The 25,000-nt window shown below is 49.6% G+C and overlaps 2 protein-coding genes across 4 annotated transcripts; one reads left to right on the forward strand and one right to left on the reverse strand.

Annotated features, from left to right (window-relative positions):
* Positions 1-89: 89 nt before the first annotated feature.
* Positions 90-7,189, reverse strand: LOC122393535. 3 transcript variants are annotated; one of them, XM_043389696.1, is made up of 6 exons: positions 6,957-7,189; positions 3,657-3,809; positions 3,319-3,454; positions 2,655-2,934; positions 2,096-2,446; positions 90-1,506 (listed from the first exon to the last, which is right to left on the reverse strand). In XM_043389696.1, the coding sequence occupies exons 2-5, from the start codon at positions 3,765-3,767 to the stop codon at positions 2,116-2,118; spliced, it is 858 nt and encodes a 285-aa protein (XP_043245631.1). In that variant the 5' UTR covers positions 3,768-3,809; positions 6,957-7,189; the 3' UTR covers positions 90-1,506; positions 2,096-2,115. The 3 variants fall into 3 exon arrangements, with proteins under 3 accessions (XP_043245631.1, XP_043245630.1, XP_043245633.1); XM_043389695.1 differs by having other exon boundaries at positions 6,953-7,189; XM_043389698.1 differs by lacking the exon at positions 6,957-7,189 and adding an exon at positions 6,802-6,824.
* A 1,000-nt stretch (positions 7,190-8,189) lies between these two features.
* LOC122393539 lies at positions 8,190-20,991 on the forward strand. The gene is made up of 4 exons (XM_043389704.1): positions 8,190-8,294; positions 14,561-14,617; positions 20,106-20,284; positions 20,762-20,991. Exons 3-4 carry the CDS (start codon positions 20,122-20,124, stop codon positions 20,989-20,991), a joined length of 393 nt encoding a protein of 130 aa, XP_043245639.1. The 5' UTR covers positions 8,190-8,294; positions 14,561-14,617; positions 20,106-20,121.
* Positions 20,992-25,000: the final 4,009 nt, after the last annotated feature.

The raw sequence follows: 25,000 nt of genomic DNA on the forward strand, positions 1-25,000 counted from the left end.
GGGCCTGAGCGGACGGACACAGAAACTAGTCGAAATACGGCCGCTTACGACAACGTACGCTGTTTACCTCATATCGATAATCCGTCTATGTTGAGAGAGGGGTCAAGTTGTCACCTTGAACTGCCGTTTTGATTTTTATTCCGATTCATGCGCATACACAGACAGGCATGCTAGGCAGCGCCGTGGTACGCTTATCGGCCCACCTCCATTACCGATACCCAGCCAGTAGCCACACGCTGACCGGACGTGCGTCACGCTGCCCACAGGTCGGTGAGCTCCGGTCATATCACACGCCGACCAAACGGACCGCCCGTACAAAGCAGCACAGGCGAACAGGATTTTAATTGCTCACGGCCAGTTCGGCCACAGTAGCACGACTGTCTCCCACTCATCTGCGCACTTGTTACACAATACACATTGCATGTTGAAAGTAGATGTCAGTGAATATCGCAACAGAAGAAAGCAACAGCTATGCGCCTTCAGTATTGATGAGCTTCAGTTTTGTACGTTCCCCGAGCTGTCTCTCACCGTGAAAGCTCAACAAACATCAGAGTAACGCAACGCAATGCTCAGGCTTCCCCCGGCCGTTGCTTCAAATGTGTAACTCTTGAATAACGTGCGCCGGTACCACCGAAGCCTACCTCGAGTCAGTTAGTAGCGGTTGATGAGAGAGGGAGGAGAGAGAGAGAGAGAGCGAGAGCGAGCGAGAGAGAGAGAAAGAGAGAAAGAGAGAAAGAGAGAAAGAGAGAGAGAGAGAGAGAGAGAGAGAGAGAGAGAGAGAGAGAGAGAGAGAGAGAGAGAGAGAGAGAGAGAGAGAGAGAGAGAGAGAGAGAGAGAGAAGCGTGCAGGGTGAACGCCGCACATTCTCCCGTGTAACAGCGTCCCATGTAACAAACGATGCAAGTAACGCTTGTGCCACTTGGATACAAAAATAATGCATGTATGACACCGGTAGCGCAATCATACTGGACACTGTGACAACACCCATGCACGAGGGCTACTCTACGGCCCCCACCTATGGTCCCAGGGTGACGTCGCGTTACCAGCGCGTCTCTCGTCCGATCGCGTTACCCCAAACGTCTTAAGCTAAAACGTGTTATCTTGATTAGGGAGTCGCACTACCCCTGTATCGGAACCTAACTACAAGACCGTCGCCGCCCAATCACGAAACAATGAGGTAGTGCTCTCCCACATAGCATAGTAGTTACATTGCGTCGGCAAATACTAGCAGTTACTTTGCGTCGGCAAATACTCCAGCGCCTGCTGTTACAGCGCACAGCGGCGTCCCTCCGCGCGCACACAATAGACGGCACCGTACGAGTCGCGTGGCGCCTCTCCCACGATCTCTGAGCTGAGCGTCGCCCCGGGCGATGTCAGAGCAGACTGGTCGGAATTGTACAAATAAACCGGCTTCGTCAGAAGGAGCGACGGACCTAGCCGGCCGCCCCCGACCTTTCCAGGGATCACAGTCCGTCCGCCCGTGTGTGACACTCGGAGGGATGGTGCCTGAAAGAGGGCGGATATACGTCAGAGATTTCAGAAACATAGCCGGAAAGGCGAGGACATCGATATAAGGATGACGTGTGTCCGCCCTGACGTCAGTGATTAGAACATAGCTGGGAAAGTGGGGACATCGAGATAAGGATGACGTGCGTCCGAGATGAAACAGGACGGACACGTGAGTGATAAGAACATAGCTGGAAAAGTGAGGATAGGAAATAAGGAGAGTAGCTGCTAGAACAACAGGATACATAAGGAAAATCAAGAGCATAGCTAAACAGCGGGGACACATACAAGATGGATAGAGAAGCCGGGACAGAGTGGCACAGTCTGAGAAAAAAAACACCCCCAAATGTAAAAACGGTTAGCAGCTAAGGACTAAGTAAAGACCACAGTTGCCCAAATATGGATATGGAAACAATCCTCACCTTATTTCTGCTTTTTACACGAAACGAAAGTAACAAATGTAGCGAGACGGCAGGTATCGTGTTGCTCCTTATCGACTATGAGCGATCAGATACAGCAAGTCAGCTGGGGTCTAGGCCAAGTCCGGCCGGCGTGGGCTGCTCAGCCTCCCACCCAGGTCGCCACTCACCGCGGCACGGCCCGCCGGCGCTAGTTGGACGCGCCGCTCGTCGACCGGTCTCCGTCGGCGCCGATACGCACGCCGGGCGTCTTCAGCTGCGAGGTGATGGCGCCGCGGCCGCGTCCGACGACGGCCGGCCGCGCGCTGGCCGCCGGCGCCCCGTCCCCGCCTGCCGGCTCGCCGACCAGCGCGGCCGGCAGCGCCGCCGGCGCCGGACGCCGCGCCCGGCCCATGCCCAGGTTGGGGTTGATGTTCATGCCGTTGCAGCAGATGGGGTTGCTCATGGGCCGCCGGCGCGCGCCGATCGAGGACACGGACGGCGCCGCCGCCGACGAGGCGCCCACCACCGAGCCCGCCTCGCTGTTGGTAGAGCGAATCAGGAACTTGTCACTCCAAACAGAAGAAGCACGAGCAGTCGAAATATAAAAAGCAAATACTTAAAGCAAACAAAGTAACGATGCAACGTCATCCCCACTGAGCCCAATGTCTTGGCAAACGAGATGTCCCCCACCGCCGTGCTCCCAAGCCGCCGCGTTCCGTGCCCGCTGCCGTCCGTGCGGCGGCTCACCTGCCGTTCTGGATGGCCTGCGCCCTCTCCACGTTCTGTCGACGGAACTCGTTTCTGGCAGACTTGCCGCGGTGCTCGGTGGGCACGCGGAATATCTCCCGGTTCTGCGTGGCCACCTTGGGGTCGTACTTCTGGCGCATGTGACGCGGCAGCTGGCTCACCTCCACGTCCCACTCGTCGGAGCCGTCGTTGTCCCAGCCCTCCACCTGGTTCTCGACGGCCTCGTTGCGGGCGCTCCAGGTGACGGGCATACTTAGATCGCCAGAGGTGCCCTCGGCGCCTGTCCGTCGGGCACACAAAAACACAGACGCATTGAGAGCATACAACTAACGGCAGATGGGTACAAAAAAATTATGACACGTGATGAAAAAAGACAAACATGAAACATACTATGGATACCTAGATGCTGGTTGAAGTTTGATTAGGAAGCTTTTATGACATTCTAAGTTCCATTGTTAACAGTGTATGAATAACTGAAGAGCCATTTTATAAATCTCAACAGAACAAAAGAAGCACAACAAAACTGACTCGATGGTGTTTGAGTGTATGAGTCAACAAGTGAAGCAAGTCATAGCATAAATATCAAGCATGCATTTCATGGTCAGCACAATACTGTCTTACTGTTGATGGCTGATCAAGTCAGTACGCTTCATGCTAGGCTCACCTGCTTTCATGGCGAGCACGGCACGGTCAATGGGTGCCTTGTCGGGACACCGGTCCAGGTGGTGGCGGAATTCGGGTTCCTTAATCCAGTGTGTGGCGTTGAAGGGGCACAGCTTTACCCGTACATCCTTATTGTACTGGCAAAAAGACAGTTGGTTGATCATGTCACAAGCTCGGGGTTGACACATAGGTTGAATAAAACTCAAAAGGAAATAACAGGTAGCTATGTGTAAAAGGAATTAAAAGGAGTACCTACTCTGCATCACATCCAAGTACACAACTAACTAACTTCACAATAACTCAATGATCCATTCACCAAGGTTTAGCTGGAGCACTTACCGAAGAGCAGCGCGTCAGGTGTTTTTGCATGTCCGTAACTTGATGTGCTGGGTTAAAAGGACAAGTGAGCTTCCTTTCAGTCACTTTGAATTCAAAACCTTGGACGGGCATTTTTGCGATTTAGTGCCCTGCACAGTCTTGTACAAGTGTGATCTGTAAAGAGCAGCAGTGCTGTGGTGAATGCAAGACAGTTGAGACCCCAATCCAGATGTCACATTGGTATGGCCAGTTCCTGATTCTGGCCTTCGACAATCTGTTAAAGCCAAACTGGGAAACATTCATACACTACGCCGGACGCCAGTGAGATCCTTTCGCGCCGAAATTAGGCGCAAGCAGCTTGCGCTGAAATTTCTGCATGATAAGCGCCGACAATTGGGTGCCTATTTGTGCCAAAATCAAGCCACTTTGATGTAAAGCACATATGCCGAGCCGCCGCGTCGTGGAATAAACTTTCGCGTACGACAACACTTCCTTCTTCAAGTCGCCAGCTGACGAACAGACTGGCACAGTGAAAACACTCATTATCTGTTTGTCTCAGCTCTATTATTCCTGTGTGTGTATGTCTTGTGTATGGGTATGTCAATGTCTTGCCATGTTAACCCGCGAGTTGCTGGGGGGGGGGGGGCGTTAAACGCCCCCACTTTTTTCGCCGGGCCATAGTATAAAAACGGCGCGCCGCAGGCGCGCCAAATTCTGGGTACCTGTAGAGAATTGATTGAAGTTTATTGTGACAAAGTTTCAAAAAAATCGGTCGGAAAATTTTTGAGATATCGAGGTTTTAGTGACGTCACGATTTCTGAGTTTTCGACCAAAAACGGCATATATTCAAAAAATCATATAAAATCACAGAATAGACATACAGACATGCGGTAGACGCCATTAGACTGCCAATACCATGAACAATCAAATGGCTATCTTCGATTATTGATTATCGTTCCGCATTTTCCAAAATCTTGAACTGAATCTTGGCAATTTCTCGGGACTACTTCACGACCATGATACATGAATTTCTTAAATTGAACTTTTTGAGCCAAACACGTACACATATGATAAAATGAATGTCACCATCGTGTTCTACGCCCCAAATTACCCATAAAACATGTGTCACAGGCTGCGAATATTAGTTTTGATTTTCGGGGATATGTGCCTACCCGGTTGACCTGACCTTGACCCTGACCTATGCTTGAGTGACCCCTAGATGGAGCTGACACTCTTGTAGGCCTTATATGATGGATTGTGCACCGTTTTGACAGAGTTTATGACGAGAGGCGCCCATTGCGAAGTCCTGAAGTCCATGCTACTGAAAGCCCGATTTCAGGTGTTTGACCTGACCTTGACCCGACCTGTGACCTCAAAATTCAACTTTTAAGTACTCATCTGAAGCGTCTCGTCGCGTTATTTCGTTTGCCGCCTCGTGCGTTTCGCTGCGCCTATTGGTTCTCGAGTTATCGGCTGGGGGCGTTTAACGCCCCCCCCCCCCCCCAGCAAACGGTGGGTGGCGAAATACCCCAGCAACTGCCGGGTTAAACGGGCTCGTATTAGCCACCTGTGGAGAGCTCCAGTCTAAATACAAATACAAATACACATACAAATGTGCATATCTACCGATCAAGGCTATATCAACCAAACAGAGCGTTCCGGGGCCTTGGACGCTCTTCCATGTCTGAGTGTCCGAATAAGTTCTTTATTTTCACGGAAACCCAATACCTCATTACGCTTTGCGCACTGTAGCGTCGTGCCGTGAAACAAGGCCGGGGCCAGAAGTTCCAGGGCCACATAAATCGGCGGAGCGGTGTGTTCGAGGCTGGCGGGAGCCAGCGAGGGTCGAGCAGCGGAGTAGCAAGTACTCCGGCACATCAGCCTCTTCTCGGCACACGGCGCAGAGCGCCGCGGGGCACCGCCTGTCTGGGCACTGGTGGCACGCCGCAGAGTGGAGAGTGGAGACAGCCGATTCGGTGCACGCACTGGAGCGGACGGCCCCAGTGGCCTGCCCTATCTAGTGCGCCGAAACGGCGTCCTCTCGGTCCTCTCCGGGGAAAGGGAGCGGCGGCGTGGTCCCAAGGAGTAGCTTGAATAATGACTCGGAGCAGTTGACTCGGAGGATGGGTAGGCGGTTCTGACGTCACGCCTGCGTGCGGTGGCCGGATCCCCTGTGGCCGGTCTCGACCGACCACAGCGGTCGCTGTGTGCGGTGACTGAAGGATGTAGGGACGCAGTGGGAGGATCTTACAGCCTGTGTACGGTCCGACCGCACACAGGGCCCGTGAACAGCTCTCTGGTCAGCGAGCGGGCGTTCGAGGGTAGGGTGGATGCTTGTTTCGTCAGTCTTCCGCGCCCTCGTTACCCTCATTACCGCAGTGGGCAGCAACCCACTGCAGTATTATTCAACAACACTCGGCGATGTTCAACAAGGTCTGGTCACATACCTATCTCCATGACGAGGGCTCAGGCATCACCTGTGAACTGGGCGGCTGCTCCTCAGCCGAGTACTCAGGGGACAGGGCAGCTCGCCAGTTCAAGCACGCGATGACTGGGGTAGGGACATCTTGTCCCGAAACCTCACTAGAACCGCCCGAAGAGCTCATCTGCTGGCTGCTGCTCGATTCACCAGCTTGCTAAATTTGGTGGTATGTCAAGTTTAGGTCCTAACTACAATTGTGACGCTGTTGATACGAATATGAAACAGCAAAAATTTTAGGTTTTAGGTTAGGACTAGGTTAGGTTGTAGGTTTGTAGGTTTTAGGACTAGGTAGGTAGGTTTGTAGGTTAGGTTAGGGTAGGTGGTTTGTAGGTTGTAGGTTGGTACAAGGTTATAGGTAAGTAGGTAAGGTTAGGTCAGGTTTAATTATGTTTTTTTTTCTTTTATTTGCGAGACATATGAGTATCATTTTTGGATTCAGGATGTCAAATAATGTAAAAATATGAAAAATTTATCAATGAAATCTTCTTAGGACTTAAACTTGACATTTACCCAAATTTATTTTCTTTGTCTGTTCTTTAGCCTGTGCTATGCTCAACAAAACAATTGCTGATGACTTGATATTGATAAACTATTTATTTTGTCAGACTTATATAAAAGGTCGACCAAGGTCAAGGTTACTTCAGCACCAGACTGGAAAAAATACATGTTATGCCGAATATGTACCTACGGCGTAGTGGCGGGATTACGCCAAAATTTCAGCTCACATCAGGTGTAAGTTCACATGTGCCAAATTCAGCGCATGGTGATGGCTCAATTTTTTGGCGCAGGGTTTTTGGTGAAAACTGAAAGACGGTCACCTAAATTTGCTACCTACCTACCTGTCCGACCGTGGTCTTCTTAGTGGGATTCCTCGATGATGTTGATGTGGATTGTGGTCTGTGGAAGCTCTTTACTGACACCGAAATAAGACAGATCCCAGGATAACGATGATGGTCCTAAGATAACGTCACGCCCCAAGCCAATCGCTATAATCTTCCTATCAAAAATTGAAATAAAAATTGAATAAGAAAGGGCGAGGAGAAATCGGCAAGGCTAGTGCTTTTTATCTTAGGCCCTTTGTCACGTGACACCTTTTAGAGTTGTTATCACGTTCGTTTTAGGCAAAGCTTTTATAAGGAAAACGGCATCCGTAAGTAATTTAAAACATATACTTAGCAATTGGCCTTAAAGGGACCCTCCCACCTTCAAAAAAGTTAATGAATTGGCATGAAAGTGATGTCGCTCGGTTAAGAAAGAGCAAAAATGAATATCTACCAAATTTCATCGAAAAATATTCACCGGTTTTCAAGATATTAGACTTTTACTTTTGTTTACTTTTTGGGGTCTCCGCTGTTCCTAGCGACTTTATTTGAAAGTGCGGCATTTGTTGCGCGCAAAGCAGCATATACCACCGCGTGCTGCCAAACGTTTTAGTAAAAGATTTAAAAATCGTTAGATCTCCGCTGACGTCACAAATTCTAAGGGGGCATACCAATGCATTAGCCCCTTAGAATCCGAAAACTGCAAGTTTGAAATTCCATATCTCCGAATTAAAGCATTTTTCGATGTTGTGAATGCCCAAACCGGTATTTTCAGGCCATGGCCACCAATTTGGCTATCTCAACTCAAAACTAATGTTAAGGTGGGAGGGTCCCTTTAAGAAAACGAAGAATGTTTGTCTAAAAAACGGAAATTCTGCAAAATATGTCATATCCTATTCAAGACCCAAGACTGAGCTGAAAGTACTAGTTCGATGAAATCTTGAGATAATGAAATTAAAGTCATTACATACAAACACGTGTTTTTCTCATTTCAAAAGTAAATAAGTAAGAAAGTACAACAATTTATCAAAATAAAACAAGAAATTAAACATTTAACATGAAATGATAGCATTCACCATGTCTGAACAAAAAATTGTGTGTTTTTTTGTGGAGAAATGTTAAAAGTGCAGTCTTTAGAGATTTTTTCTTTAAAACGAACGGAACTTATTTACGAAATCTCAAGAAGGCCTCTATCGTCTATTATGCGTCGAATAACGCGCACTTTGAGCACGCGACTGCGTCGTTGTTTGTGGTTGTGTATTTTTTATTTTTACTGATTTTTACACACTAAATCAAAATACCTTTGAAATGATTGCTGTACCGTTGGATTCTTAAAATATTACTAGGGTTTTCAGGGTGAGGATCAGTTCATGTATATCTTTAACGCATGCTCATTAACTATTTCGTTGTCTCGATAATTGAGTGAAGGCCGCCTAGCGAAGGCCGAGCCGAGCTTTACCCACATTCCATTTCAATTTAAGGTTTTCCTCCAGCCCAACCCCAAACCTTTGTCTCAATATGTATTCATAAACACTAAACATTTCATTTTCTGATTGAGCATCTGAGAGCATAACACTAATGTCTTACATTGCTGCCAGACTGCAAAGTATGGCAAGCAGGTCGACGAGGCGCACCGGCCCAAGTTCAAAATCCGCACCAACCCTTCAAACTGAGCCGGAAAATCTGCACCAAAGCGAGACGAGAGCCCAAAATATCCGCACGGAACCCACAGGCAATTATAATGCAAGGGACTTCATTCATCTCACTATAATCATTTCCCCTCCAACTTCAGTTTTACGAGCAACCAGCAATGCTCATTGCTCACCATGGGACCGCGCAGCGCACTTGTACCGGAAGTTTGAAATAGAGCAAATAGATGGATGCCGGTGAAAACAGGGCGGCGGAAGGCATATTGGGTCACGTGACATACGGAACTTCTCCCCTCTCTGTGGGCCTTCTACACAGGGCTGCGGAGTCGGAGTCGGAGTCAGAGTCGGTCGGAGTCGACAGTTGTGACCGGAGTCGGAGTCGGAGTCGATTTTAGAAACCCGAGCCGGAGTCGGAGTCGGAGTCACCGAAAATCTGTCGACTCCGCAGCCCTGCTAGGTCTGCGGAGTCGGAGTCGGGAGTTGGAGTCGGTCGGAGTCGACAATTCTGCCCGGAGTCGGAGTCGGTGTCGGAGCTGGTTTTTGAAAGTCGGAGTCGGAGTCGCCGAAAATCCATCGACTCCGCAGCCCTGCTTCTACATGCTAAATGTCACATGTGAATTTGACGAGCCTTGATAAAATCGCCCCAACAAACTTTCGTATGAGTAAAACTAATGACGTCATTCCAAAGTACCTAGCGTGCTGATTGGCAATTCAAACCAGCTGCTCGCAAATGTGACATACCAATCACCACCGCAACCAGTCTTCGTTCTAATGACGTCGTCATCACGTTAATTTCCGAGGCGAGGATGGATTTGTTCTGCCGCAATTGTTAGTTCGTAGAGTAAATTTAAAACCTTTCTCCGTCACCGTTCGTCACCGTGGCTGGCACGCATTTGTAGGGCTTTCCAAAGAACAGTCAACAAGGAAACCCGGCCGGGTAAGAAGACCAAGCGAAGTCCGCACCGCATCAAGGTCCAAGCCAAATCCGCACCGCACCAGGCAAAATCCGCACCGCACCACTCCAAAATCCGCACCAGCCGTACAAGCCCGCACCGACGAGATCTCGTCGAAATTGCCATACTTTGCAGTCTGGCATTGCTGCTTTTGACCCAGTCTGTAAAGCGTGGGTCGTAGGTCGACTAGGCGCACCAGCTTAAGTTCAAAATCCGCACCAATCCTTCAAACAGAGCTGGAAAATCCGCTTCAAAGCCGGCCGACTGCTGAGAGTAGGAAAAAAATCACACCGAACCTGGGGAAGTGACCAGTCTGTAACATTTTACATTACAAAGCATAATATACCAGGTGCAGCAATGTTAAAGCAACTAGTGAGTTCATCAAATGGCTTGGCTAAATACCTTTGCAGATGCACTCATTGCCTTATTATGCAAAGCTGATAGCAATTAAAGCATAAACAGCTTAACCCGCGCGGGGCTGGGGTCTCCAGCCGAACGCGCGGGGCTGGGGGGGGGGGTAAATTTTACCCCCCCCCCCCTGTTATCTCCCGAACTAATGGTCCGATTTGGAAAATTCAAACGGCAATCGAAAGATCTCATCACGAACAACTAAAAACATGTACTTAATTTTAAGTTTGAGGTCAAGGTCAAGGTCAGGTCAAGGGTACAAATTGCAAGTTCCTACAGTATCGGCCTTGCACCGTAGTTGCCGAAGAATGGAGTCATGGACTGAGACTGATCGCCCAAAACGTGTTCTTAGGCTACCAAGACAATATTCGTTGCATAAAATATCATTCAGAGGTCAAGGTCAAGGTCAAGGTCAGGTCAGGTCAGGTCAGGTCACCAAAAACAAAATATAGAAAAGGGCATGTGCGACACATGTTTTATGGGTCATTTTACTCATAGAATTCAATAGGCACACTCAATAAGTGATATGGACCACCTCTGGATGAATTTCAGGTCGAGGTCAGGTCAAGGTCAGGTCAAGTGAGGTCAAATTTTGAAGTTGGTTGTTAAGGCCTAAAAAGGTGTCTATCTGATGCAGTTTTTCACGGCGAATCGAATGGTGCTATTTTTGTTTCCTTACGAGGTCTAGAACTTCCAAAAAGTCATTTTTCAAAAATTTTGTGTGTCGTGATGTCATACAATTTTGAATAACTCCCACATTTTTGAACCGATTCTTCTAAAACTTGGTATGTAGGTGCACATAGACCACTTCTCTGACATATATTCCGGTTTTTTCGATACACTCAAAATTTTGGATTTTATAGTTATTTTTCCAAAAAAGTCAGTTTTTTGAAAAAAATTTGGGCCAAAATCAAAAATTTTCAAAAAACCGAGATAGCCATTTGATAGACAAAGTAAAATTACGTATATCCTTTTTTGTTACGTCTCGATTCCTTTAAAAATGAAGATGTTAGCGGCGTTTGAACTTTTGCCGTTTTTGAGGCGAAAATGGCGAACATGACGTCACTAAAACGTCAATTTCTCAAAAATTTTCCGACGGATTTCGCTCAAATTTTCAGAGAACGTGTCAAATTGATGTAAGAAAAGGTACTGAAAGTTTGGCGGCGCTGCGCGCCGCCGTTTTTGAGATATTGCAAATATTCGCGAGGGGGGGGGGTAAAATTTACCCCCCCCCAGCCCCGCGCGGGTTAACAGAAGGCGGTGCCGGAGGTGCTGGTTGTAGGCACTAGGCAGGGCTGCAAAGTCAACGTTTTTTTTTTTGGTGACTCCAACTCTAATTTTAAAAAATTGACTTCAACTCTGACTCCAGCTCTGACTCAAGTCATTGCTCTCTGAGTCCATAAATTCAATGCAAAGTTCATGTCAGATCCTTATATCTTGCTTGAAATGACCCTTTGTGCATTCCAAGCCCTTGTATTGCAAATATACTTTTTAAATAAATGCAGAAATAAAAAATAGGTTCTGACCAAGAAGCAGTCTTCAGTTTGTCCAAAAGAGGGGCATGTACCTAGCTCCAACAAAATCTGATTTTTGAGGGTCAACAAGAGAAATATCCTTAAGCAACCAGGTGTAGGGTGTGACTATGAGCAATACAGTGTTAATTTGACCATCCCACCTTAACATTAGTTTTGACCTGAGATAGCCAAAATGGGTTCCCTGGCTTGCACTTACCAGTTTGAGCACTCACAAGATCGAGAAATGCCTCAAATCGAAAATATCTAATTTCAAAGTTGCAGCACTTGGGTTCAGAGGGGTTAATGCATTAGAATGCTCCCTCTGAATGTGTGACGTCAGCGCAGATCTAACGATTTTAAATCTTTTACTGAAATGTTTGCTAGCACGCGTTGTTATACAGGGTGTCTCAAAAGCTCGTTGACACATTTTCCATGCCAATAAAGCATATAAGAACCAGCCAAAAATATAAGGTGTTGATTCCTATGTGTACACTAGACAAATGCACGTGCTTTGACAAACGAATTCGGAATGTTGGAAACCAAACCCTTTGCTGTAGCTCCCAAAAAATTGCCGATACCGCTTTTCGTCGCTCTGTCAGCTGCCGGAGGCTGATAAAAGGTGACCTGCTTTCAAGCTCTTGCAGAGAAATCCCCTGCAGTTTCTGCGTCGGATTTAGGTTTAACGAGCTCCCCGGCCACATTTGCTTCTCCGTGAAAGCCGACAGCTTGCATCGACACCATTCATGAGTATTTTGTAGGTATTCTCTGGCGCCAGCTACTTCACGAAGGCTGGCGCCGAGTGCCGACATCCAAAGCACCATTTCCCTTTTTAAAACGACCCCATTCCTGAACAAACGGGAAGTGCCAGTATTCTTTTTGCATAATATCGTAGGAGAATGTGTCGGCCATCTGTTTCTGAGACACGCCGTTCAAATTTTGCAACATGCCAAAACATTGCAGGGTTGCAGAGTGTTTTCCTCAAGAGAGCTTTTGCTTTGTAAACGGTCCAGGCCTATCTATCATATGGTTTTGTCGGGATTTCGTGTCTGAAAGAAAGCTATTCGCTCCACATCTGCCTCATGAAACTTCCTAGGATCAAACTTTACATTTATTCACCTGCTTTGGGGGCAAGTATCCTTGACATTAATGATGATTTTGTGTTATTTTCCCAAAAAAATTGACATTTTAGATACTAAGAAGAATTTTAAACCATGTTTTGTCTTTATTTTACGATGATCTACTATTTTGAAACTGGGTAGCCTTTACTTGTGAGCTTCTTGCCAGTTGTCAATAGTTATGACCGCATTTTCAGCTGCTTTTTGGCACACGAGCCTAGCTGACGTACGGGGTCGATCAAAACGATGTTAGTCTCGGATGGTTTCGCCCTTCAAAAATTTTTGCCACCATTTTTAAATGATCATCATGTTGCACCCATCCTGGCCGACATTTTGCCATGTGTCAGTCCTGACTTAACCATTCCCATTACTCCTGAAACAGAGCGTCTCACATCGGACCCGATTTTGCGACATCCATTTTTATGCCTGACCCATGGTCAGAGGTGAACCCTTTTTGTGAGCTCATGAAGGGTCGAATGCATTTGAAAACAGTGACACTGCTTAAGGACGGTCTTTAGCAATGCCCATACAAAATTTCGACATTGAATTTCTTGTTGATTCGAAATTATTGACGAAAAAAACGTGGCTAGTGCCTGTCAACGAACTTTTGAGACACCCTGTAGGCCTGTATGCTGCTTTGCGCGCAACAAGTGCCACACTTTCAAATAAAGTCGCTAGGAACAGCGGAGATCCCAAAAAGTAAACAAAAGTAAGAGTCTAATATCTTGAAAACCCGTGAATATTTTTCGATGAAAGTTAGTAGATATTCGTTTTTGCTCTTTTTGAACCGAACGACATCACTTTCATGCCAATTCATGAACTTTTTTGAAGGTGGGAGGGTCCCTTTAACTTCGAATTTAGGCCACTCTGATTCCGGGCAAATCTGTCAACACCGGTGACCGGGCCGACTCCGACTGCGACTCCGCAGTCTTGAGAAGGGCTCAACATATAAGTCATTTAGGTAGGTACGTGAAAAATGTCATAGGTAACTAAGTAATAATGCTTTCTTGCGCTTCACCGACTTTAAAGGTGCTCTTTCGTTGCTTTTTTCGAATGTACCCCACTCTCCCCTAAAGAATATTGGGTTTAGCGCGTCACGAGGGAAGAGGATATACCCCAAAACACACATAATATATTATGTGGCAAGCTCTTCGTTTAATGCTGCTTTTTCGTGTTGCCCCTCTCTGCCTTATTTCTCCTCAGAATGATCCATTCGCACCCGAAATCACACTACACTGTCCGCACTGTCTGTCACTCCACGAGACAATATGTAGATGGAGGGCAGAAACGAAAGGAGCATGTCCTTCCTGGGTGACTGGTGAAGTGTTTAGGTGGCCTGGCCCACCGGGACTCTCCCGTACACACGTGATGGGCTCAGTAATTGCGGCGCACCTGGCGGCGGTCGACGCAGCCCGATGTCTCACTCCAATCCTTTCATCCTATAGTCGTCGAGTACCTACTCTTATAACTTCTCGCACTGAAACTACCAAATCCAACAAAACAAGTGTAGTCCCTAAAGATGTTGGTGGCTGGTAATATATTGTGGACTATATGAGCATGTTAAGCTGAAGCGGGGTTCATTTTTTCACTTATTTGTCTCTTGGCCTGCGTTCCCCCTCCAAAGGCACGTTTTCAGCTCCACGGGGGGGGGGAGGGCTCACAGCCGGCTGATTATGTCCGGATAGTGTCCAAGTATGACAAGTGGTACCTGATTTGCAAGGTCTTATTCATCAAGGTATGGTCGGTTAAGATGATAACGTTTGCGCATACGCAAAACATAACTTGCGAGAATTCATGTTGGTTTGCCACTGTGAACATGACAATTATGTTTAACATCTACTAGTTCTGATCTGAATCATGCTTTCCCCCCGGATAATCGAGACTCCCGTTGCTCGTTGGTGGATCAGTGTGTGCCATCTGTTCGTTTTGCCGCCACTGTGCGCTGTTTGGTCGTGCTAGTGACGCGGTGACTGATACCCACAGTGCGGCGTTGCGCGGCGCCCGGCCCGGCCCGGTCCGGCCGACTCTACACCCGTGTCGGTACGTCCACAGGCACGAGACAATGGCATACCGTGCTTTGTGGGGGCTCCTTATTGACTTCGTTTGTCAAACGCTGGATATTATATGCATTGTGGTGCTCTACGATTAATCGCGTAATCATATGCATTTATTACATGATCGCTCAGGTAACCACATAAACCTCTTTTGTTGTCTACCCTATTGCAGCTTTCAATGCGTGGTCAGGGTATAATGGTTGTATTTTCTTTGTCAGCTCACCATTCGGCCGACAGTCGGTTAGGCGCATGAAAGGATTCGTCGCTAAAACCAGCAATCATTGCATTTATGCGGTGCTCGACATTTCTTCCCGGGGTTGGGTGTGTAGACCGGAGTGTAGACCGTCCTTCACGGGGTATAGACCGCCCTGCCTGACGGCCGGCCCTGCCCAGGAGGCGATGTTTTACGCGAACCTGAGGGTCAGATATTCGGTCTTATTCTGATTAGTCTGCTATGTTGTTCGCCGTCCGTCCGTTGTGTTATATTGACAGTGTTCTGACCAGACGAGTGGCGGCATGACTCGGAGGGCGTGTCTATGGCGCTGTACCCTTGCGTCTGTGCACGTCTCCGCACTCTACAGATCGTCTGTTCGGGGTACGCGTCAGGTACGCCACCTATACGGGACTACACTGCGCCCTTCCAGTCCGGCTCGGCTCGCGGTGCGGTGCGCCACTGCTCGTCGCTGAACGGCGGATCGTCGCGCTGCTGCAACCTTCTCTCACAGCTGCTCACCACCGCCCTTCCCATCACATCCGCGCCTGGACGACTAAGGACACTCCATGCAGCTTATCTCATCAAAATGCTCCCAAGGCTGCGAAATAAAGATTCGTTGTAGTTACGCGCACAGACACGTGCATAGACGAAACGACACCGATGACTTTAGTAAGACGCGAAGTGCACATGAATGTGTAAACGTGTTCCTTCTCCTCTCTAAAGAAATTATCATTTTGCGTGATTTTGAAAGGATTATTTTTCCAGCAATCTCCATTCCAGCGCTGTATACGTCCTTTTCCCAAAAATCGACAAATCTTGACCGTGGGTTCAACGTGCTTGATATGATGACCAATTGTACCGGTGCATCTCGAGATGGCCATGGAAGCAATCATTTCGCAAACAGAAACAAATGCACTGTAAAAGCCGCGTCAGCTCCCCGGCGGTGTTTCACGGGACGCTGCTACCACGCTGCTATCAAATTGCGCGAGCTGACGTCACACTTGTCGTAGTGTTGGAGCAATGGGCCTGTTGATGTTTCCATGGAAACCCAATTTGACACGTGTAAAAGCAGCGTGCTGCTATCACCGGTGAAACAAGGCCCCCGTGTACCTTTCGTAGGTGTCGCTTTACTCTTTCATGCGTGTCGAGCCAAACCTCGTGTGTAAATCTCAGCACCAAACGTGCATTGCAATGCTCGTGGGGAGGTGCATATACAAAATGAATGTCTGTACCTCGTCGATTCGACATAGTGACTTGACACTTGTTTTGTTATTTGTGTCTGTCGCCTTTTCGATGAACACTTTCGAAAAAGGCCGCCATAATGCACTAATACCGGCCACTGCTCAGGTAAGGTTGTATGGACTGCCATGCGGAAATAAGGTTGGGTGGGAGGTAGCTGGCGAGTACGGGGGGAGGGGAGGACAGGGTATGGGTGGAGAGACCGGACTCAATCTCCCAATGTTCAGGGTTGTTAGGCTGTGTGGGTGTGTCATTGCCCGGTTCCGATATGATGCCCGCCCTTCCGGGCCTGGGAGGGGGAGGGAAGATTCTGTTCCGGGAGGGAGGGTGATGCGGCCCGTGGATAAGTGAGGGTCACCGGGAAAGGATCTGTGGCATCATTCGTGGTCAGGGTAGAGGATTGAGCCGGGATGATCCAAGATTTGGTGGTGGTTTCGCGGCGGTTGGTGGGTGCCCGTCTTGATGAAAACTGGGGACGCTGATTCCGCGACACCGGGTAACACGGTGGGTGAGGGGATATAGCGGTCAGCGGAGATCCTACTGGTCGGACGAGCCACGAATTTCGGAAGGGGGGGGGGGTATAATTGCATCATTTCTGACCTGGGTGACCGAGTCCTCCAGATATCGGCCTGCCTTCTAACCCTACGATTGCATGCGTTTTATTCGAGCCAGTAAGTATGGAATGCGATCGGCTGTCTGAATCCCATGCGCTGATTGAAATGGGGATAGCGGGACAGCTGACTGACCTCGGGCAGTCAGTGGATTGACCTCTGGTCAGGGTTGAGGATACAGTCTGTGCACCGTGACCTCATCGGGGTAGGGATACGTAAGTGGTCTTTCGAGGGTGGCGGTCGGCTGAGTGTGACCCGAGGTCAGGTCAGCGGTCAGCCAACCGTATCAGACCATCGGGATGAGATTGCTCTCAGCTGAGGTAGAGAGGTCAGGGTAGGGGTAGATGAGGGTGACCTCAGATGTTCAGGGATAGATGTGGGTGACCGCAGGTAGAGGTCAGGTGGTGAGGGTGACCTCAGGTTTAGGTTAAGATGAGGGTAGCTGAAGGTGACCAATTGAACAGGGGTAACTTTCGGCGACCTTAAGTTGAGGTCAGGGGGTGGCCGGGTTTGACCTCAGGTTGAGGTCAGGTGGTGAGTGTGACAGGCTGAGGCCAGGATGAGGGTGGCCTCAGGTGGGTAGGGATAGCTAGAGGTAATCTTGTGTTGAGGTTAGGGTGTGGGTAGGTGAGTGTGACCTCGGGTCGAGGTCAGGGTAGCTAAGTGCTACCTCAGGTTGAGGCCAGGGTGGGAGTAGCTGAGGATGATCTCAGGTTTGAGGGGTAGCTGTAGGTGACAGGTTGAGGTCATGGCTGAGGTAGCTGAGTGTGACCTTAGGTTGAGGGCAGGATGGGAGAGACTGGTTGTGACTTCAGGTTGAGGTCATTGTGAGGGTAGCTAAGGGTGACCTCAGGTGAGGTCAGAGTTGGGGTAACTGAGGGTGACAGGTTGAGGTTAGGGTGGGGGCAGCTGAGGGTGGTCCCAAGTTGACGTCAGGAGGGTGGGGGTGACCTCGGGCGTAGGTGAGTGTATTCGGGTGACCTCAGACTGAAGTCAGGATAGAGGGTAGCTAAGGATGACCTCAGGTTGAGGTCAGGGGGTGGCTGAGTGTGACCTAAAAAAGGGGGGTAGTTGAGGGTGACCTCAGGTTGAAGTCAGAGGGCCAGATTGGACGGTGACAGATTGAGGTCAGAGTAGGGTGAATCTGAGGGGGGATAGCTGAGGTGACCTCAGGTTGAGGTCAGGTGATCAGATTGGGGGTAGCTGAGGTGACCTCTGGATGAGGTCAAGGTGGATTACAGTCAGCTGAAGGTGGCTGGTTGGGTCAGGTTATGTGCCACTGACTGGTCAGGTCAGTCAGCTGTCGGTGATATTAGGTCAGCGTGGCGGCTAGTGACCTGTATGACCTCGGGGTGGTTCTCGGGTGGCTGTCACCTGACAGGGCTGTGTGGGTCAGTCCGGGTCACTGTCTATCTGTCCTCCGTTCAGCGCTACCCTGGCGACGACACAGTAATGACACTGCAGCATAGGGCAGGGCGGGCACCTTTTATAACTGCCTGGCCCTTCGGCTTTCTGCATTATCCTATTGGTCGTTTAGGCTGACCGTCCGGCTGTCCATCCGCTGTTACAATACCCGTCGTAAATTACAAATAATGGCGAGTTTGGGCCATTACAATAGCTTTTTGACGCTAGAATGGCAGACATTTGTCTATTGCATAATACCTACCGTGTGTTTTTGAACAGCCTGTGATTTGCGATGTGACAAGCGAGTCGATGTGCGTTCCCGATAGGTAATGTCGTTTTTCGAAGTGGCGAGCTTTTAGCCTTGCGGTGCATACCAGACGCGCTACACCCGATCCGTGATCACGGCATGTTCGCACGGGCCGTGCTCGTTCCGTGTCGACTAGTACCCCCCCCCCATCCCCTTCCCTGATCACGACTGCGCGCCTACCCGTCTGTATCGCCAGCCTGGCGCGTTTGTAAGACTTGCGTAGGTACCGAGCGCCGGGCTGCGTTTTGCTGTGAATGTTTTTGGTCCTTCGATAGGGACGAAGAGTTCATCGGATGTGTTTTACTGTGTTTGTTCCATTGGACGGTCAAATGCTGGTTGCGTGAGATATAGCAGCATTATCAGCAGCTCTGGCAGTATTGCCTTTTGTAAGCACGCGTCCCAACTGTGGGCATGCGTGAGCTCTCTATGGGCGCTGAAAGGCATCCGACCGCTGTGAATCCTACCGGTTCTCCTGTGTACCGCCACGGGGGTCATTAGGAATTGCGGTTTTATCCCGTGGTGCGATCTGTAGATGACGAATCAACGTGTTCGGCCGCGCGGTGTAAGGTGTGTCGTCTTATTCGTCTGTCGCGGATCACCGCCGGCACCCTCGGCCACATCCGCTTTTTGTGACTCATTCGTTTTATTGTTTCGTGCGCGCTGATTTTATGAACAAGTGTGACATAACTCGAGTGTTGTAAGAAACTTCCTGTGTGTTGGTGCCTACCTGCCGGTCTAGCTTTCAGGTCTCGCTGTTGTACCGGGGAGATATTGCGATATTGCGTTGTTACTTGATGCAGAGATGTTGCATCTGTACCGATTTAAATTAAACGGCACCATATCGGACTCCCGTGCCTACCCCGCCCTCTTGGGATCGTTCGTTCGTTCGTTCGTTGGTTCGTTGGTTCGTTCGTTCGTTTGCTCGCTCGCTCGCTCGCTCGCTCGTTCGTTCGTTCGTTCGTTCGTTCGTTCGTTCGTTCGTTCGTTCGTTCGTTCCTTTCTTCGGTCGTTCATTCGTTGGGAGTAGGCCGAGTGAATCCATCGATAATGTACCGATGGATGCAATGATACACGTAGTACCATCATTCACGATGGGCGTGGCTGGTTGTAACGACTATGTGGTTTCTAAATGGCTTCGGATATATGAATTAGAGATCGATGTAGCTGGTGGGTACCTAATTACCTACTGCGTGGCCTCAATCGCTAATGCGAAATGGTTGCGTGGAGAATTGATGGTGAGACGTCATGAGCCATTTGTCAGTCTTTTAGTCGTTATTGGCTTGGAGAAGATGAGTGGTGTCTGATCGCAGAGGATCGATTTATTATTAACCCAATCCACACTTTTGGCAAAACGGGACCGGCGTGACGAAAATTTTCTTCCGAAATGTTTATTGTTTTGGAAGTAGGTAGGTATTATGCTTTGTCTGGTAACCCAGCTTATGCTTTGTCTGGTAACCCAGCGACTTTCACGTTTCTGGAATTCATGCTCAAGCACCCTTGCCTGAGCGAGCCTCCTAGATCCGGTCAGCTGCTGCTGCCACTCAGGACACTGCCGATCATCCTTGTCCTCTTCTCTATCTCGCTTTGATATTGATCTCAATTTTATCGCACGGTATACCATCAAGACCTGTCTTTATTGTCAATGGCACCCGATCGACCCTCCTGCAGACCAGTCTGACCTCGTGTTTCTCCCTCGCAGGGCCCGTTAGGTCGTCATGTCAAACACGACGATCGTAGGCGAGGATGACGTTACGCCGTCCCCGGCGGCGGCGGCCGATGACGGCATGGGTTCGAGCCAGAACGCCATCATCATCGTCATGGATGACGCCACGGGTCAGACGCAGGAGATTGACGCCGCCACCATGCAGCAGCTCATTAGTGAGTGGGGGATGTCGGGTGTGCAGAGTCGTGATGGACGTAGAAGATGTGTCGCTGTGAGGGATGAAAGGGACGAGGCCAGCTGTGACGGAAGAGGGGGACGTGACTAGTTGTGACAGACATGACTGCGATAACGGACGTCCGACGTGACGAATACGACTGACTTGTATAGCTGTGACGGACGCCAAATGCGGATTAATGGCTTACGTCAGTTGTCAGGAAGAGAGCTGGTGGGACAGGTTTTGCCACTACATTTATTTACGTGCACGAATGTGCGACCTGCTAAATGTATCTGTTGTATCGAAGTATACTGGCAGCAGGGATGAGATAACAGCGTGGATGAGATGTATTAATTCATCCATGCTGGCAGTATGTAGAATTTGGTCTTTCGTTTCACTTTGCTGTTACCCCACCACCTGTCTCGTGCCGCCCGGTCTGACGGGTTCTGTGCTGACCCGCGCCACTCTGTGTCCACAGCGAGTAACCCGGGCGCGGTGAACATTGTCAGCATCAGTCCGGACTCACTGCAGCCGGCGGCAGCGGACGCGGCCGATCCCGTCACCGAGCAGCTGCCGGCGCAGGATGCCGACCTCAGTGAGTACCGCAGCCCGTACCCGTACCCGTACCCGTACCCGTACCCGTACCCGTACCCGTACCCGTTCCCTTCCCGTATCCGTCTTTGTTCGACTGGTGTCGAGAGTATCTGACGCAGCGTTAACTCACTTGCTGATGACTCTTGGTCATTTGCTAGGTCAGGTCAAAGGTCAGGTCGCCAGAGGTCATCAAAGGTCGAATTTTGTTTATGTATTTAAATAATTTTCGAAATACCCGACGCATAACTCGGGAACCAATAGAGCTACAGCGCCGCGGAAAAGCGCATTCGATAGCTCTTTCATAGGCCTTTCTGAATATTGTTCTCGGATTTGACCTCAGGTCAGCGGGTTAGCCTCCAGAGCGCAAAAAACTGAAATATCCGTTTTTACTAAAAACATGTTTTTCGGTAGGTAATAACTTTTGATTCAATTCAAGAGAGCCACGACATTACTTTTGCTACTATCGTGTTCCTCTCATCGAGACGCGTCGAATGAACTATTAGTTGGCTTTGCCAGGCCATTTTGAAAAGTTGACCTCGGGTCAAGGTCATGACCTGACCGGAAAGGGTTATGCTGCATATCAATAGATCCGTATCGTCGAGCTGAACACATCTGACGTGTTTTCACCCCGCTCTAGCACGTCTCTATCAAAAGTTACAGTAATACTGCTGCACTGGTGACCTTTCATGACCTGAGATGATCTCAAGGGCGCACAGAGGGGTCATAGGTGCAATTTTCCGATTCAGTGTGTCATGCTTACTTAAAAGCCTATATTTGAGAGTGTTTAAAACGACATTCATCCAAAAGAGGCGCATTTCAATTTCCCTCGTTGACCTAGGTAGGTATAATAGAGGTCGGAAAATTGACCTGACCTTAGGTCACAGATATAAAAGAAATCCAAGATATACATTTTACAAGTACTGGTACTTGTATCAACCGCTGAAAGTTTCAAAGCGATCGTTCAGTCGATGTAGTTACAACGAGCCTTTGAACTTTTTCTGAGGTAAGGTCACTTGACGTGACCTGGTGACCTGACCTTGAACAACCCGGTTCTGGAATTATCACTTGTGCGGAAAACATGTATGAACAGGTGTTCCAAACAACCGCCGTTTTTTTGTGTTTTTTTTTTTTAGATCTTCGCGTTTTTTGAGATATTGAGATATTCACGGAAGGGGGCACGACAACGCACGGCGCGGGCTAGCATGGTTTTCTTCGATTCGTCTTTTTTAGTGTCACACTCAGCGTTTCCGCTTGTTTCTTATTGAGCAAACATTACCAGGAACGAAAGAAATCAACATATGTTGAACAGCATTGCATTATGCAGATATTCTACAGAAATTGAAAGCAAGGCCTTTGAACCTGCCAGCCCAATAAACACATCGTGGTGTTCGTTATATGTATATGTATACGTGCATCTCTTATCGGCGACAATGCCATCCTAGCATTTTTTTTTTTTTAACCCGCGCGCCGCTGGGGCTCCTGGATTTCCACGCTTTACTGGGAGTGTTTGAACACCTCCACCCCTCTAACTCGACTCCTGGGCCAGGTAGCGATACGGGATAGGCAGTGTTCGAAAGATCGTCAAAATAATGACGAAATTACTCAGGCCACTTTTTTGGTCAGGTCAAAGGTCAGGTCACCAGAGATCATCGAAGGACAAGTTTCGCAGATTTTCAGGTCGAATGTCGACAATTTCCAACAAATTGACGCATCACTCGGAAGCCAATAAAGCTACAGCCCTTTCTGAATAATTATCTCAGATTGGGCCTTAGGTCAACGGCTTTTCCTGCAGGGGGCTAAAACTGCCAAAATATATCTTTTTTGCGGAAACAGTTTTTCTGCAATAACTTTTGACACAAACCTTGCAGGAGCTTACTTTTATCGGCATCGTGTACCTCTCATCAAGACGCATCGAATGAATTATAATTAGACCTTAAGGTCAACTTTAAAAGTTGACGACAGGTCAAGGTAATAACCCGACCGAAATAGGTCGTGTTGCATATCAGTCGATCTGTATCGTTGAGCTCAACACATCCAAGGCGTTTTCGTCGCTCTAGCACACCTTTATCAAAAGTTATTCGCGAAAAAATGACACCATTCGTGACTTGAGATGACCTCAGGGACATTAAGAGGGGTCACGGCCACTGGTGCGGTTTTCCAGTTCAGTTTGTCATGTTTTCTTGTAATTCAGTGTTTGAGAGTGTCTAAAATGACGTTCGTCCAAAAGAGGCGCCTTTCAATTTTCTCCCATTAACTTATTATATAGGTAGAGGTCGCAAAATCGACGTGGCGTTAGGTCACCGATATCGAAATTCCGAGATGTACATTTTGTACATATTGCCGCTCTTACCAATCGCTGAAAGTTTCAAAGTGATCGTTCATTCACTCGGTGTAGCTATAGCAGGCATCGAAACTCTTTCGAGGTGAGGTCACTTGACGTGAGCTGGTGACCTGGCCTGGAGTGACCTGGGTCTGAAAATTTTGGTAACATGTGCAGAAAAGATGTATGATAAGATGTGCCGGCATCGAGATATTTGCGAGAAGCCTAGGGGGGGGGGGGGGGTCAGACACCCTTTCCCCAGCAGGACCCAGGTTAAGAATGTCTATACGAATGGATGAGTGGGTGACTTGGACACACGGGTGCACCGCCACGCCTAGCAGATCTTCTTGCGAGCTGCGGGTGACAGCGTGGAGCCACCACCCGACAATGCCGACGCCCGGATCGCCGGTGATATTCACGGTCACACGATTCATATCAGTTCTCTGAGCGATGGTCGCGTCAGGGGCTCGGTGCGTCGCACACCATATTTCGCAGAGTGTATCTTGTTGAACTGAATATGGAATCCTCCTTCTCTAGCGTGCCAGTTACTCTTCCTGCCGGCAGAGTGATCTTGGACCCGCTACCCTGCCACGAGCCATTGAAATCGAACGGCATTTTGCTGCCGTCGGGGTTGTAAGTCCATCCAAATGCGCCAATCTTGATTCCGAGCCACTCCTGCGCGTCGGGCCGGGCCGGGTCCTGCCAGAGCGCGTCGAGCTGGGCCGGCGTAAAGAGGCTGGCCAGGTCCCCGCCGCTCCTCAGATTGCCGCAGTAGGTGCGCGCCGCGTCATAGCTGAGCGCCTCAGGCGACGTGGCGTGCCAGTAGAAACGTCCGCCGACAGTGACTCCGCTGGGACCCGCCGTTGTGGTGGGCGTTGGTGTAGTTGTTGTCGGCTCGGGTGGTGTTGTGGTCGTTGGTGGTGCTGTTGTGGTCGTTGGTGGTGCTGTTGTGGTCGTTGGCGATGTTGATTGAGTTGATGTTTGTACCAGTGTGGCAGGAGGCGCTGAGGAAGTCGGTGGTGGCGAAGTTGTGACGATCGGCGTGGCTGTATCTACCGCGGTGGATGAAGCAGGCGTTTCTGTAGTAGCCTCTCCCGTTGTTGGCGAGGCGGCGGTTTCGGTGGTAGTTTCTGCCGCGGTGGATGGGACTCCTGGGGCTGTGGTCGTTCCAGCCGATGTAGCGGTGGCGGTCGGTGCGGCGGTCGGTCCGCCGGTCGTTGTAGGCTGTGGTGACGTTGGTGCCGTCGCTGACGCTCCGCCGTCAGTGGTGTTGGTGTCAGCGGCGGTGCGGCGGTAGAGCGGCACCAGGGCGGCGCCGTCGCCGGCCCGGCCGTCGGACAGCCGGCAGCCGTCGGTCCACTGGATGGCCCGGCAGTCGGGCAGCTGGAGACAGCGGGCCGCGCAGCCGATCAGCGTGGGGGCCGGCGGCTGCAGCAGCCAGGCGGACGGCGCCGCGGCCCAGTGGAGCTCGAACCGCTCCGCCGCGACCAGCGTCAGAGCGGCCAGCAGAGCCGGCAGCGCGCCAGCCGGCCGGGAGCGCATGGTGGACGCGCCGGCGCCGGACGGCCTCTGACGGCCGACCGACCGGACGGCCCGCCCGGCTGTGGCGTCCTGACCATCGTTGGCCGGGAGACCGATTGCTTCATTGTGGTTGAAGGCCAGCATATGGAGGAGTTACCGGCCATCAATCGCTACTGTATGGCCGTCATTTGGATAATAGCGGCTCTGCCAAGTGCATTAACTTTATTATGTCTGCGCGCATTGAAACAGCTGAGGTGTAAATAGGTATGCTCAACATGTCAA

This window comes from Amphibalanus amphitrite, unplaced genomic scaffold (assembly GCF_019059575.1).
Source record: "Amphibalanus amphitrite isolate SeventyFive unplaced genomic scaffold, NRLGWU_Aamphi_draft 000540F_arrow, whole genome shotgun sequence".
NCBI classification, from domain to species: Eukaryota; Metazoa; Arthropoda; class Thecostraca; order Balanomorpha; family Balanidae; genus Amphibalanus; species Amphibalanus amphitrite.